Consider the following 15,819-nt stretch of genomic DNA (forward strand, 5'->3'; position numbering starts at 1 on the left):
CAGTTCAAAATGTCCCCACCAATAAATTTATCATCAGTTTTTGAATCCAATGTTCATGTTAATATCTGTACAATAGGTACTTTATTTTAGTGGGGTTTTTACAGTTGGTGATACCAATCTCTGGGAAAGTTTCTACCTTAGATCACTACTTTTTTACTTGTTTCAGTCATGCTTTTTGTTGAGATAAAGTAAAATAAACTTTCAATTCAAAATCAGACATTTCATTCTTAATGACCTGATACAAGATATAAGAAAAAAAAAGGCAATCTGTTTTTGTCAATCTGTAGATCGTGGGCAAATTGGACTTGGTAAGGGTCTGATACTAGCGACCTTTGTTCACTTGGTGTTGTGCATTCCTGCATAGTTGGACTTGAAATGGTGAGAGAGGTAAATCTCAGTTTTAGATTTTGTACCGAAATACTTTAGCATTATTTTTTTTGTTTTTGTTTTGTCCCTACTGTTATGATGTGTCTTGTATTACCATTGTGTTTATTGATATTATAGAAGAGAAAATAAATGCCTTTTTTTCTTTTAGGATGAAAAGCAGAAAGAAAGTGAGGAAAAAACCGAAGAACAAAAGGCTGCTGATAAAGCTCGACCTGTTTCTAGTACCCCTGTTCCTGGAACCCCTTGGTAGGTTTTATATTCTATTAACTCTTACATACTCACCTGAATAAATAAAGTCTTGTTCCCATGTTTGAGTTATTAAGCAAATTTTATGTAGATTTTGGCCAAGTTTGTATACAGGCATGGCTGTGTGCTTTGCAACCATGGTTTCAGGTTCAGTCCCACTGTGCAACACCATGGGCAAGTGTCTTCTAACTCAAGACTGATCAATGCCTTGTAAATGAATTTGGTAGACAGAAACTGTGTTGTAGCCTATTGTGTGTAAATATATATATATATATATATATATATATATATATATATATATATATATATATATATATACAAGTTAAGATTGTTTAAACATTCAAGCGATAGGCTAGAAGTATTTAAGCAACTAAGGGTTAATTAAATCCGAAGGCGCTCCTGGAGATTACCTGTGTGGTAATATATATATATATATACAAATATATATATATGTGTGTGTGTGTTTGTGTCTGTTCCCCCTACCATTACTTTACGACCAATGTTGGTTTGTTCACATCTCTGTAACCTAGCAGTTCAGCAAAAGTGACTGATATAAGTACTAGGGTTGATTTGTTTGAGTTAACCCTTCAAGGTGATGTCCCAGCATGGCTATAGTCAAATGACTGAAACATCATCAATCATCATCGTTAAATATCTAATGGCTAGTGTCTGTGAATAAATGTTATGTGTGTGTATACACATGCACATCTAAAGAAGTGGAGATGCATTGCTAATATTTTTGTTGTTTTTCTCTCAGTTGTATTAAAATTAGTTGTCTATTGTAAACATTTCTCTCTTTCATATTCCAATGTTTTTATTTTACAGGTGTGTTGTTTGGACTGGAGATGGCCGAGTTTTCTTCTATAATCCTAGTCAGCATCTTTCTGTTTGGGAAAAACCTGAAGGACTTGTTGGTCGTGCAGATGTTGAACGAATGCTACAAGGTCCACCAGGTGGCTCTCCAGCTGATAAAAGTAAATATATGCTTATTGGAAAATTTAAACCAAGTTTATGTCCTCTAAGAATTTAGTGAAGTGAATTTGTGTGTCACTGCCATTGGCTTAAATGGTTTTTGTAGCATATCTAGGATTTTGACATACCTCCTTATGTTGAGTCATATCTCTTTTACATTTTGCTCAACATTGTGCTCAAATTTGCTTATTCTCTTAAAGTGTCATCTGAAATATTTCATTTCCCATCTTGTCTCAAGAGGGTTGTTGGGGTAATGTCCTGAAGCACACCTTCCATCAGGTCCTGCCAGAAGCAGCTGTCTTCGCTTGATCTGGCTGCATCCCCAAGCATGACCAATCGAACTCGTGGATGTTATCCAATCATCTTGCTTGTGATCTACCCCTGGGTCTCCTGTTAGTTAGTTTTGTCTATAAAACCTGTCCACTGATTTTCTCCTGAGGCAATCTTCCCACATGTTCATAATATCGAAGCTGTGATCTCTCAATTTGAAGAAGTAATAGCTTTACCTGGAGCACCTCTCTGATCTTCAAATTCTGAAATATGATGACTGTATTTGCCGATTTGTGGCATACTTATTTTTAAATGTGTCAAAAAATTGCCCTGCATCTAATGCGGCTTTATTACACTAGAAACTGCAAATAATTTTACTATTGATAATCCTTTAATAATAATGTCTTTCTAAAAACATTGGTAGTTTGAAATTTATTTTCGTGCATAATGTATGAAGTATGTGGCCTAGTTGTTAAGGTGCTGTAGTCATGATTGCAAGATCATGGGTTCGATTTTCAGACTGGTTGTATATTGTTTTTGGGCAAAGCACTTAATTTCATGTTTGCTCTGATCCACTCCATTGTAATTGGGTAACCTTGTGACAGATTGGCCTACAGGGATGAGACTGTCACTCAGGAAAATTGCCCAAATGGTGGTCTTGTGAGCCATGTTTTATATTCAGTGATCAAAAGGATGAATAGAATAATTTGTTCTGTGATTCCTGACTGGTTGCGAATGGTTGTTGGTTGTTCAACCCTGTCAAAGCATGACTTGAACATTTAAGATAGATAAATCTTTTGAATAATTAGCTGACTTTCATCAGTGATTAGTTGTAATCTGATGACTCTGTATGGTTGGGTAGAGATGTTGACACTTTCTTTCAAGAAATGAAAAAGATTTGGAAACCTGTGTCCTTACGCAATTATAGCCATGTAGTTGTTCCTCACTTCATTTTCACTTTCTGTCTATCAAATTAGTATTATTACTTTTGATCTGTTGGATTAAGTTCAATATAGTCTCCTTCCCCAGCTGTTGAAAATGTTAGCCTAAACTGCTCAACTTGTATGCCCCATTTTGTCTATTTTCTCCACTCTGATCACTGCATTTTGAACTATAGTAATTAACCACAGTACTTGGTTCTGTTTTCCCAGAAAAGAAAGAGGAAGAAGATGAAGACGAACCTGCTACCAAAAAAAAGAAGTAAGTTTTAGTTTTCATTTAACTTTCCATTACCATCTACCATTTATCTTTCTCTGTTGCTTGTCATCAGTCCCAATTATCCCAGATCATCTGTCAGTGACATCAATTAATCACTCTTACAATTGTCTACGTTTGTTACTATTCACCAATCTTTCTCTGTTTTACTGTCATACTTTTGCTTGTATACCTCTTTCCTCTTATAAACAATAGTATTTAAAACTATTTAAATCTTAGATTTAGATTTATTTTGTACATAGTATTAATGAGTGTTAAGATTAAATTACTCTGATTGTTTATTCCTGCTTCAGTTCAGGTCAAGCTACAATCAAAATTGTTCCATCTGTGATCATCTTATCTTTCCTGTATGCTCATGTGTATCTAGAACTCATCATCCAATGTGCAACCCCCCACCTTACTTTTTTTAAACAGCAATGTGTAATTTGAGCAAACTGAGTGATTGCATAGAGTGTCCCTCAGTGGTACAAAGATTGTTTTGTACTGTGAGAAATCTGATAAAAATTTTATTAGAAATTGAAATTTAGTGGATCTGATTTTATGTTTTCAGAATTGATAAAGATGAAAGCAAGTTAGATGATAAGAGAGAAACTATAAAACAGATTGATGCTGGTAAGGAAGCTGCTATAGAGGCTGAAGTTCAAGCAGCAAGGCAGAGAGCTATAGTACCTTTGGAGATTCGGATGAAACAGTTCAGAGATATGTTGGCAGAGAAAGAGGTAGGTTTGTTCCTTTGTTTAACGTTAATTTTCTTAATGCTAGCCTAGATTTATTTTGAGATAGGATTTTGTGGCTTGATGCTCTTTATGTTGTCAGCCCTTATCTGTTTTTCAAGTAAGGAATCTCATTCCTCGTGTGTTTAAAAATGCAAAACCGGCCAAACATTTGACTGGGGGAAATCCAGTAACTTTGTCACTTGCAGGTAGCTCAGTTATTCTCAGACAACCACAATTGTAAATCACATACACCCACTCACATACGACAGGCTTCTTTCAGTTTCTCTCTACTGAATTCACTCATAAAGGTTTGGTTGCCCAAGGATGTAGCAGAAGACCCTTGCCAAAGGTCCTGTGCAATGAGGCTGAATCCAAAACCATGTGGCGGAGAAGTGAACTTCTTCACCACGCAGTCATGCCTGTATCTATGTTAATAAACAAATGATGTACTTTTGAAATTTCTATTGTAATGAATTGATTGGGGAAAAAGAAAATGTCATTGAATGCAGTTCTTTGAAGCAAATAACAATGTTGTTGATGATAATTATATATCATATCACTTCTAGAATAAGAACGGGCTGGGTAAAGTTCAGACAGTTACTTTTGTTGATAACTAAGGGCTTCTCCCTCAGAGTGAAAGGCAGATTGTATGATGCTTGTGCATGTACAGCTATGCTACATGGCAGGGAAACATGGGATATGACTACAGAGGACTTGTAAAGCCTTACCCATCCAGCATGCTCTGCTGGTTGGGTAATGTCAGTCTGCATGTATGACAGAGTGTAAATGATTTAAGAGGAAAACAGTATAAGGGGCATCGAATGTGTGCAAGAGCGAAGACTGCACTGGCATGGTCATGTGATGCATATGAGTGAGGACAGCTGCTTACAGAAGTGCTGATCTCTAACTGAAGGGAACTTGTGGAAGAGGTAAACCCAGGAAGATGCGGGATGAAGTGGTGAGAAAGGATCTTCATATGCTGGGCCTCACTGAGACGACAAGGGACTGGGACTCATGGCAATTTGCTGTAGTTATGAAGACAGTAAAATTGTGGCCATCCCTACATATTGGCATGTCCTTTATAGCCATTCCCCACTCCCTCTCGAGACGTCTTTGTCTTGCAGGTGCCAGTGCCATGCAAAATGCACTTGTGCTGGTGTCATGTAAAATGTACTCCTGCCATTGGCACGTAAAAAGCACCCAGCACACTGTGTGAAGTGGTTGGCATTAGGAAGGGCATCCAGCCGTAAAAACTATGCCAAAACAGACAATTGGAGTCTGGACAGCTCTGCAGCTGGTCAGCTCCTGTCAAACCGCCCAACTTGTGCCAGCATGGAAAATGGACATGAATGGCGATGACTTCTCTGCCCAAGTGACAGAATTCATTTGAGCTGATTTGAGACTGGTGATTCTTTTCTTTTTTGTTTAGGTGTCTGCATTTTCCACTTGGGAGAAAGAATTACACAAGATTGTGTTCGATACAAGATATTTATTATTGACATCAAAAGAGCGTAAACAGGTGTTTGAGCAATATGTTAAGGAACGAGCTGAAGAAGAAAGACGGGAGAAACATCGCAAACTGAAGGAGAAAAGGGAATCATTCAGGATGCTGATGGAAGAGGCAAAGTTGCACGGCAAGTAAGTGCAGTACATTTGTAGCTTTATATTCCAAGGTATCTTATATCCTACCTTTGTTTATTTAGAGTTTTTCTCTCCTTTTGATGAAATTTCTATATCTGTGATAGAAATTGCATACACTGTTTTTTAGTTTAACTAATTTTCTTTCCATTGGTTCTTAAGGCATATTGAGGTAAAGTTTCTGTATTGCTGACCATAAGGTCATTAGTTCAAATCTCACCTTTGTCCATAGAATAGTGCATTTCTTCATCATTTCTGGATTGCATCCTCTTAGTAGGTAAATGATTTATGCCACAATCCCCTTCATACCAGCAACATTCTGCAGAACAGACATCCGTTTATTTGTCATAGTGCTAACATTATTAATTCCAGTTTTTCTTCATTGGCAAAGAAAAATATCCTTTTATTTGTTTCGGTCATTTGACTGCAGCCATGCTGGGGCACTGCCTTGAAGGATTTTAGTTGAACAAAACGACCCCTACCTTATTTTTAAAACCTCGTACTTATTCTATTGGTCTCATTTGCCAAACAGCTAAGTTACAGGGATGTAAACACTCCAAAACCAGTTCTCAAACAGTGATTGAGGAGGGGAACAAACAAACACACACACACAATGGGCTTCTTTCAGTTTCCATCTGTCAAATCCACTTGCAAGGCTATAGTAGAAAACACTTGCTCGAGGTGTCACACAGTGGGACTGAACTTGGAACCATGTAGTTGGGAAGCAAGCTTTTTACCACACAGCCATGCCTGCATCTGTATATATTTTAGCAATTTCTCTTACATTTTCCGTTAGTTATGGCAGAAAAACATCTTTTTCTGTCAGTTGTAGGTGTGATTTGTTGGTGAAACAAAATTTTGGATATTATTTCTAACTTTGTGCTTTTCTTTTGTTTGTTTGTTTTTTTCAGGTCATCTTTCAGTGATTTTGCAGCTAAATATGGTAAAGACGAGCGTTTCAAGGGGATTGAAAAGATGAGAGAGCGTGAATCTATGTTCAGTGATTATGTATCTGAACTTCGCAAAAAGGAGAAAGAAGAGAAGTCTACCCAGAAAGAGAGGGTATGTGTTTAAAGTTGGTGTGTTAGCAGCTGACCTGGTTATACATACACATATATATATATATATATATAAATATTATATATATATTTTTTACTTGTTCTTCATTTATATTATTTTATTCTTGTAATTCTTTAATTCCTCAAATTCCAAAGAGAAACATAATTGCTTGAACAGATAAATTTAATGAATGTTTTAGCCCATCTTTGACTAGGAAACGAGTATACAGAGTATATATATATCAAAATAATTGTAAAAAAAAAAAAAGAAAGTATGTCTATTATATGAAACAACCTTTGAATTGGCCGATTCCTTGTTTCCTTTCAGCTTCTGCTTGCAGTCTGGGTTGAAAAAAAAGCCTTTTCTTTTTGTTTTTATTATATATAATCTAATGCTATCTATTGTTTTCAGGAATCTTCTCCAAATAACATTTTTCATGCCTTCTTGTATTTTCTAAAATGTTATACTCTGTTAGTTCTTATGTTTGACTCCCAGACTCATTTTACCTATAATAATGATGATAATAATAACGATCATTAATCATAATGAGCTGAAAGTTGAAGGCTATGTGAACATATATATATATATATTTCTTTTTTTTTTTTTTTTTTTGCTATCTCACCCATGTTTAATGCATTGGATTTCATTGTTCTACATGTTAAGTGCTTTCACATTAATGATATATATATATATCTTGTATTTCCAATGCAACATACACTTGTGTCTTTTTATAAAATATTTTTTCTTATTTTTGTATTAAATATTTTGATCACAGATAAGGCAACTGATTCAACCTCTATTAACTGACATTACTTGGTTATATAATAATAATAATAATAAATAATAATAATAAATATTGTTGCATGATATGAAATTTTTTAGTTAGACAAGCAATTAGTAAGTCAGTAAAGGTCATTAGTATTTTCAGTAATTGTCACATTTTTTTCCCCCCCGTGAAATATTAACGGTTTGGAATTCTGTAATATTACTTACTAAATGTGCACTTTATCTTGAGAGTAATAGTAATATAACTATATAATTCATCTTTTGTAAATCCCTCATTATGCTATGTACCTGGCAATTTCTCAGTAAAGAACCAATCTACTTCTTAATAAGTGTAACTCATTCCAATAAGCTTTTCACTGAAGTAATTTTGTAATTGTTCTCACATTTGTTAAAATTGTAAGTGTTCATAAGAATGTTTGGGTAGATTGCAGTTTGCCAGTCACTAGAGATAAGTTTTTATTTTTTTAACTTTTCTTTTTGCTTTTTTTTTTACATATAAATATTTTATACATCACATACTTTTAATTAATATTTAAAATTAATTTTTACTAGGTTTTTAGTTATTTCTGTTTAACTGTTAAATGAGATAAAATATAGCATCTATGATTAATTCATTTCCTTAATTTTTTTTTAATAAGTTTATTAAATTCTAAGTAAATGTTTATATTAAGCATAATTTTATAATTAGCTTTATTGAGGAACTGTAAATAAATTAACAATTTTAAAAATATCATTGTAATGAACTTTAAATAAGAAAGTAATAATTATTATCAGTTTCCTTCTAAATAATTTAAGTGTATTTTATTAGTTAGTAATCTTCATAGTTGTAACTCTCATATGTATATATATATATGTATCAACAATAGGTTTAAAACTTGTTAGAGCAGCTGTTCTATCTGTGATGTTGTATTTAACACAAGAGGCTGGTGAACTGCAAGTCAACCCAATTTTTATGATGTTCTAACTATTTAAAAAGTGTTTGAGTTTCAATATTTTTCTGATGAATAATTTTATGTCCCTTTCAAAAGAAAGCCTTGCAGTTACAGTCAAGTAAGGCCCGAGGTTGAATTTGTCGATGTGCAGTCTCAGTTGCATTGAGTTATGGATATTTCGTCAGCCATTCCAGACGAATTGCTCTGGCGCATACATAGCCAATAGGCTATATCAGTGACTGGTATTTGTTTCTTCTGTATCTTTTGTTTGAATGAACTTTGTTAGGGTTTTTACATGATAATCTAATTGGGGTCATTCCATTCCATGTCATAATAACAACAACAATAACTGTTAGAAAATTTTGTAATTTTCACTTTTTAATCTTTTTTTTTAAAAAAAAGGTTCCACATAAATATATAGATATTTAGTTAAGTTTTTATTAAAAGTTAATATTAAATGTTAAATTTAATGCCTTATATTTCTATAATTTCTTAATAGTTGTTAGTTTAAAATATTTGCATATGATAATAATGTATTAGTCGTGTCAACTTTTAGAATCTTTTATGAATGATATTCCATTTGCATGTAAGTAATTTTGCCATGTTTAATTTTTAGAACTACTTTTAGCTGTAGTTTACATATTTCACTTGTAATTTCACTTTTAATAGAAACTTCTGCAACTTATTTATAATCAAATTTAAGTAAGAAAATCAAAACTAAATCAAAGCTCACGAGCCCATTTTCTTTTACAATTGAATTTCTATTATGTGCAATTTTAATATTTTGCATAATTATTCCTTGTGGCTCATATTAAAACTGACAAAACCAAACTAATATCAGTTGATGTTACAAAGATATTTAACTTAAAATATTCAGTTGGCACTAAACGGCAATTTCTATTGTTCTCAGTTAACATCTTTTATTAACATTGACAATTATTTTAAATTAATACAATCTTGCTAAAATAACATTATGTTTTAGTATGTTTTATAGCCTTCAGTTCTGTAATCTCTTTGAATATCTAAAACTTTGTAGTTAACTAAATAATCATTAAACATATTGATAGTGACTTTTTTTTGTTACTTTTCTTTTTGTGTATGGAATGACCCTGTCATATTAAGTTGAAGTTTACATATTAAAATTAGTAAACTTGGCTCATTGTGTGCGATTACTGATAATCTTAGTATGTTGGTGTGTGAATGTTTCCACTCTTTATGCCACCAGCAGTCTAGAGTCACTTGCAGATAAAAACGAGTGATTCTTGTGAAACCAATATTGGCCTTGTATTTCTCAAGAGATTCATGTGCTGGTTGTTTACTTCTAAAATGTTCTATACATTCATATCTTATCTCCATGGACTTGATTTTTGTTCAAACCGTAATACTTTTAATTGGGATATCAATATGTCAGCATTGTTAGTGTTTTTATGAACCACTTAAACGGAAAGGTTTGTCAGACTTGTGAGTTTGATGAGCAGAAAGACCACTATCCTGTGCTGCATGTATGTGTGTTTGTCTATCTATGCATTGGCATTCACCTACACAGATATGCTCTTGCCCACTAGAAAACAAAACGACACTTTCAGATTTCAGGCTCTGGCTAAAATCTTGAATTCATTTTTTAATTTCTTCATAATGGAATTAAAAAAATTTGTTATAAAAAAAAAAAGGTTCTTTCATTTTCGTTTGGTCTCCAGTCATAAATCAGATAGGATGTTTTTAAAATTAACTAACAAAGAAGGATTAAACATTAAGATTTTAAGTCTAAAAGAAAAATTGGTTTACCCATAATGTAAACAATTTTATAAATACATATTTGTTTTACAAACTGCTCAGTTACAAATGGACTTGGACTTTTCACTTATTTGTACTTCATTTTAAGTTGTAAAATTTGCAAGAGACAAATTGATAATTTTGTTATGGGAAGAAAATTGATTCATAGCAGCCTGTTAGACATATCTATCTATCTATCTATCTAGATGTATTTCATTTCGATATATTATATCTCAACATTGCTTTCATTTGCTTAAAACAAGTTCATGGAGAACAGATATGTTATTTCAATTGATTTTATCCATTTCTCCATCCCATGTGTATTTTTTGAAATCTGTTAAATATCATCCTACAAACTTATGTGTATATGTTTTAAGATAGACATTTATATCTATCCAGTTTGTGCAGTATTTTTATGGTGTTTGTGTGGGCATCCACCATTTAACTTTTGTACTTTGCAAGTGACAAATTCCACATGTATTATTTTAGCTACTGTATCATATGTTTCAGTATGTTTGTTTATATGTTTCACTTAATTATTTGTAGCTAGTAGTAATGATTGAAATATTTTGACCATTTAAATCTTTAATTCCTAATTATTCAACGTATGGTGAGCTTGTAATTTGATTATTAATTTTATGAATAATAGCTGTTTCGCAGTAATGCCAATATACTTTACATTCAGACAGTGAAAAATACAATTACTATAATACACATATATACATGCATGCAAATATACATACATGTATGTATGTGTGTATGTTTACATGCATGCATATGTATAATGTATGTATGTACATATGCATATATGTACATATATGTATATACATATGTATATGTATGTATTTACATATGTAGGTATGTGTGTATATATATCTGTGTCTGTATATATGTGTATATGCGTACGTATGCATATGTATGTTTGAAAATATGCATGTGTATGTGTGTGCGTATTTGCTTATGTATGTGCATATATTTATGTACATGTGTGTATGTGTGTAGATGTTATGCATGTAGTTATGTATGTAGAAGTCTGCATTTATGAATTTTTATGTATATATATGTTTGTATGTCTATATTTGTGTGTATATATGTGTGTGTATGTATATGCATATGTATACAAGTTTGTGTGTGTGTTTATGTATATATTTGTATATATATATGTGTATATTTTTACACATGTATGTATGCTTATATATATGTGTGTGTGTACAGATGTGTGTGTGTATGTATATATATATATGTATATACATACACGTGTACATGTGTACATATATATGCATTTGGGCTAGGATAATCGCAAACTTTTTTTTTTATATAAGAAAAGAAATTCAATTAAATTGCATTTTATTTATTTCTACATATAACTCATTGAAGAGTGATTTTATATAATGAAAATGATCAAAAATTATTTTGTACTTGTTATTAGCATACATTTGCAACAAGAACAACCGTAAAATTGCATTCCAATCTTTACGGTTTGTAATCACAATCAAATTAAGTACAAATGAGCAAGTTGTAAAATTTCAAATTGATAAAGAGAGTAAAAACAAAATCTACTACTTTTGATAATGTTGAATTTGATCATATTCCTATGATAATATGCAAAGTATTACCTTGTTTTATTTAAAACTTTCATATATTGAATAGCCAAAAAAAAGTACATCTAAACTTAACATATGTTGGCATCAAGACTGTTTCACACAATATATATATATACATACAAAAACTAAACTCATAGCTGTTGAGAAAACACTAGTAATTTCAAAATTACCCACAATAGAAAATGCTTCTTTTTGTCTATAACTGTAGAAATCTTTGAATCTCATTGAATATTATTATTATTATTATTTCTTCTACAATTAAAACTTCAACCAAAGCACAGGCCAGAGACAGCTGAGTAAAGCTGAGAGCTGCCAATACTGTAATCATTTTTGTTTTTCAGAAATATTTTGGCCTTCACTTGGAGTTTAATCAAAAGAAAAAGAAAAGAAAAAAAAAATGAAAACTCTCCTTTTCTTTTGATATTGACATCTTCATATTTTTGGTGTAATTTGTATATTGCCAAATTAAAAAATTTTTTTTTGTTTTTTGTTATTTTCTCCCTACATAGATATTGTTAGAAATAGGTAACTTTAAAGTTGATACACGTGTAACTACAATCTCCTGCTCCTTTTTAAATAGTGAAAGAATGAATGAATATCGAAATATCAAAGTCAATTCATTTTTCTACAAATTTTATCAGATATTATTTAGGTTCTTTAAAGTACTTCCTGGGTAGCCTTAGACATTCTGTAAAATTGTGTTATCAGTTTCTTTGTGTTTTCTCTGTTAGTGTCATGTTAGTTAAACTTACCTTAGTTTCTTAGGCTTTCTTTGTCAGTATGAAACACGTACACTTCACGGCTTGCAGGTAGATCTGAATATTTTTCAAATGAATATTTAAATGAAAACAATAGGGACTCTGTCAGAAACCCTGACACATACACACACAATATCAATGTGTCCTTAAAAATAAAAACAACAGCATTGAATGAAAGAAAACTGTAGATAAGTAGTTCTATTTATTAAGCAGCATGACTAATTCTGAAGCTTTATGGAACCCACCTTTCCACAAAAAAGAAAGCTATCTTTGTAGAAATTGAAGTTAAAGATTAGAGGTGTGTATATACATACACACACATACAATATACTAGTGTGGCCATGGTTCAAGAGTGAGCCACCTCTTATAACACTTTTATAACACTTCTCATGCCTTCATGCAATTGTCAAGGCCCGAAGATTGCATGAAGGCACCATGTGTTAAAAAATGCTGAGTTGCTTTCATCACATGAAACTATTAGTAGCTTAAAAATATATGTTTATTAAATAATACTTAACTCACCAGATGGAATACTTTTTTTGTTGGTCTTACCATCACAGAACAGTACACACATACACACACACACATCATTCAGATGCCCTTCCTGTTGTAAACCCTTACCTGTTGTTCAGGCAAAGGAGTTTTCACTCTACCCATCTTTGAAAGTGAAGATCAGTATATATTTACACAGGAAGGATGTCAACAAGCATCATTGTTCCTAGGGTAGTGTAAACATTAACGTTGACATCCATCAATATACACACTCTCATGGAAAATTCTTGAATTGAACCATCAAGGATATCAGAAATTCAAAAATAGACTTTATACAAGTTAAGGATAACTGTAAAGGAAATTAATCATTGCATGTTACAGATTTAATGCTTTTAGTGTAGAAACTCTGCTTTCTCTAATTCAGTAGCTCTTCAGATGAGCAACTGAATTAGTGAAAGCAAGTTTCTTTGCATGAGCATTGAATCTATACAATAAAACTCTCTCTCTTTCTCTCTCTCTCTCTCTCTCTCTCTGAGCCTGGTGTAGCCATCTGGTTTCACCAGTCCTCAGTCAAATCGTCCAACCCATGCTAGTATGGAAAGCGGGCGTTAAACGACGACGATGATGATGATGATATATATATATGCCAGGCTTTGTACATTTTCTGAACTACCATTCTAGTTCACATTGTATTGGTCAGTCTGGGTCTATACTGGAAGGCATTTGTCCAAGGTGTCCAACCAATGAAACTGAACCCAACACCTTGTGTTCTAGAAGTGAACATCTTAGCCACACAGCACTCTGTGTGTGTGTGTGTGTGTGTGTGTGTGTGTGTGTATGCATGCACATGATTATAGACATGCATACAGAAGGGAGAGAGAGAGAGATAAAATTTGTTTTGTGTTTATTTTTCATGTTTGCAAGAATTAGATGAATATATTAGTGAGGCATTGTTCTATGTACAGTTGGTTGCCCTTGCTGTTACTAACCCTTATCTGCTACTCAAGCTATCTCATGTCACATGAGCCATAAAGCAGGTGGACAATTTGTTGACGAGAAATAACCACCCTTCTTATCCCTGCTGTTGTCAGAAGACAAATATTGTTCAGCTACAGTGGTGGTATTGCTAAATGTAGCTGATATATTTTTGTGGTTTTTAACAATCTACATCTATAAGAGGTACTATCCCTGGATGAATATACTACAGTTAATTAAGCTTTTTTTTATGTATCTGCTTTAAGTATGATGCACAAATTGCTACTTGTGTGTGTGAGCAAATATTGGGTCATCCCATAAACAATGTGTTTTTTTTTATACTTGCATGTGATCCATGCATGCATGCATGTGTGTGTGTGTGTGTGTGTGTGTGTGTGTGTGTATGGCACTGGTGATGATTTCACCTAAAAAGTACTGGTGTCACATAAAAAGCACACCGTAAAGTGGTTAGCATTAGGAAGGGCATCCAGCTGTAGTAACCTTGCCAAAACAAAAAATGGAACATGGTGTAGGTCCTGGCCTTGCCAGCTTCTGTCAAATCATTCAACCCATGCCACCATGGAAAACAGATGTTAAATGTTGATGTGATATATACACACGCACACACACACACACACACACACACACACACACACACACACACACACACTTACTCATACACATACATTGAAACATACGCACCAATTTAATGCTATTTCAGTCTTTGGCAATTCTATTCATTATTAATTATGAACATGAATGGCTTGGAACTGCATAGTGAATTAATTCTATAAAATGGATAAAAAAATAACAGCACTCTACTTTTTGAATTATATTCAGTACTTTTGTGGTGTGAAAACTGTGTTCTTAAAAAGACATGCTCAAAAATAGATATGTTTATGAATTGTTTCAAACGACTACCTAATTGTAATGAATTCTCCTGTAAAATGATTTTCCTGTCTGTTGTTAGCATTACCATCACTACTACTACTACTATCAGTTACTCGGTGTTCTTGATTTCATTTTGTAATTTTTTTTTTACCTTTTGCTTATAGTCTGAGAAGTTTAACAATCATTGACTTAAAAACAGATATTTCTTTGAAGAAAAATGGTTTAAAAAAAATCTCTTCTAATGAAGCAGGTAGGAAATGAATAAATAAGTCTATTTTGTGTAGACTGTTTATAAAATGTTATAAAAAAAAAAGATTTATTATGTTTTTTATGGGGATAGAATTTCAGTTTGTTATTTGGTCAATATAGAGTTTTATTGGACAGTTTTTGTCTTCAGTTGCAGACTTATTAGGAAACCGGTTAAGATGTTAGAAAACTTTTGGTTTTTCTCCTCCACTCTGAACAGCAACGTTTATTGCTATGTTAGTCTGTTCAGTGTTTGATATTTGATAATTAGCAATTTGTATTGTATGTCTTTCGATTTCTACTCTATATTAAAGATTTAAAACTGTTGGCCACTACTTGAGAAAGCTGTAAAACAGTACTTCTCATGAGTATGACTTTGCTATTGGTGGTATTTGGCAGTTGCTTAGGAGCAGTTTGTAAAATAAATTGAATTTCTTTTGATGGGTGGAAATTATAGGAAATTTTATCTGGGTTTTGCTATGTACACATACATGAATATATATATATATATATATATATATACACACACACACACACACACACACACACACGTATATGCATGAGGGGGTGCTGAAAAGTTCCTGGCTTTGGGTACAAAAAAAAAAATACAGGAGGATCAGTTAATTAATGATTTTATTCAGCATGTTTTTCCCCTCTCAGACTTACACACTTGGTGCAGCAGTCTTTCAGTTTTTCTAAGCCTTGTAAAAGAACTCTGAAGGTTGAACTTCCAACCAGGCCTTCTGCAATACCCTTAAAGCCAGGAACTTTTCAGCACCCCCTCATGTATGTATATATGTACACGTGTGTGTGTGTGTATATATATATATATATGGATGTGTGTGTATATGTATGTATG

General features: G+C 32.8%; 1 protein-coding gene across 1 annotated transcript in view; it reads left to right on the forward strand.

Annotated features, from left to right (window-relative positions):
* The window catches only part of LOC106876133 (transcription elongation regulator 1), a 40,714-nt gene that overhangs the window by 15,341 nt on the left and 9,554 nt on the right, over nucleotides 1-15,819 (forward strand). The window contains exons 6-11 of the mRNA XM_052970139.1: nucleotides 536-633; nucleotides 1,459-1,607; nucleotides 3,027-3,075; nucleotides 3,641-3,809; nucleotides 5,236-5,444; nucleotides 6,356-6,506. Of these exons, the coding sequence (XP_052826099.1) occupies nucleotides 536-633; nucleotides 1,459-1,607; nucleotides 3,027-3,075; nucleotides 3,641-3,809; nucleotides 5,236-5,444; nucleotides 6,356-6,506 (825 nt within the window). The remainder of the gene's footprint in view (nucleotides 1-535; nucleotides 634-1,458; nucleotides 1,608-3,026; nucleotides 3,076-3,640; nucleotides 3,810-5,235; nucleotides 5,445-6,355; nucleotides 6,507-15,819) is intronic.

The sequence above is a fragment of the Octopus bimaculoides genome, chromosome 8 (assembly GCF_001194135.2).
Source record: "Octopus bimaculoides isolate UCB-OBI-ISO-001 chromosome 8, ASM119413v2, whole genome shotgun sequence".
NCBI lineage: Eukaryota > Metazoa > Mollusca > Cephalopoda > Octopoda > Octopodidae > Octopus > Octopus bimaculoides.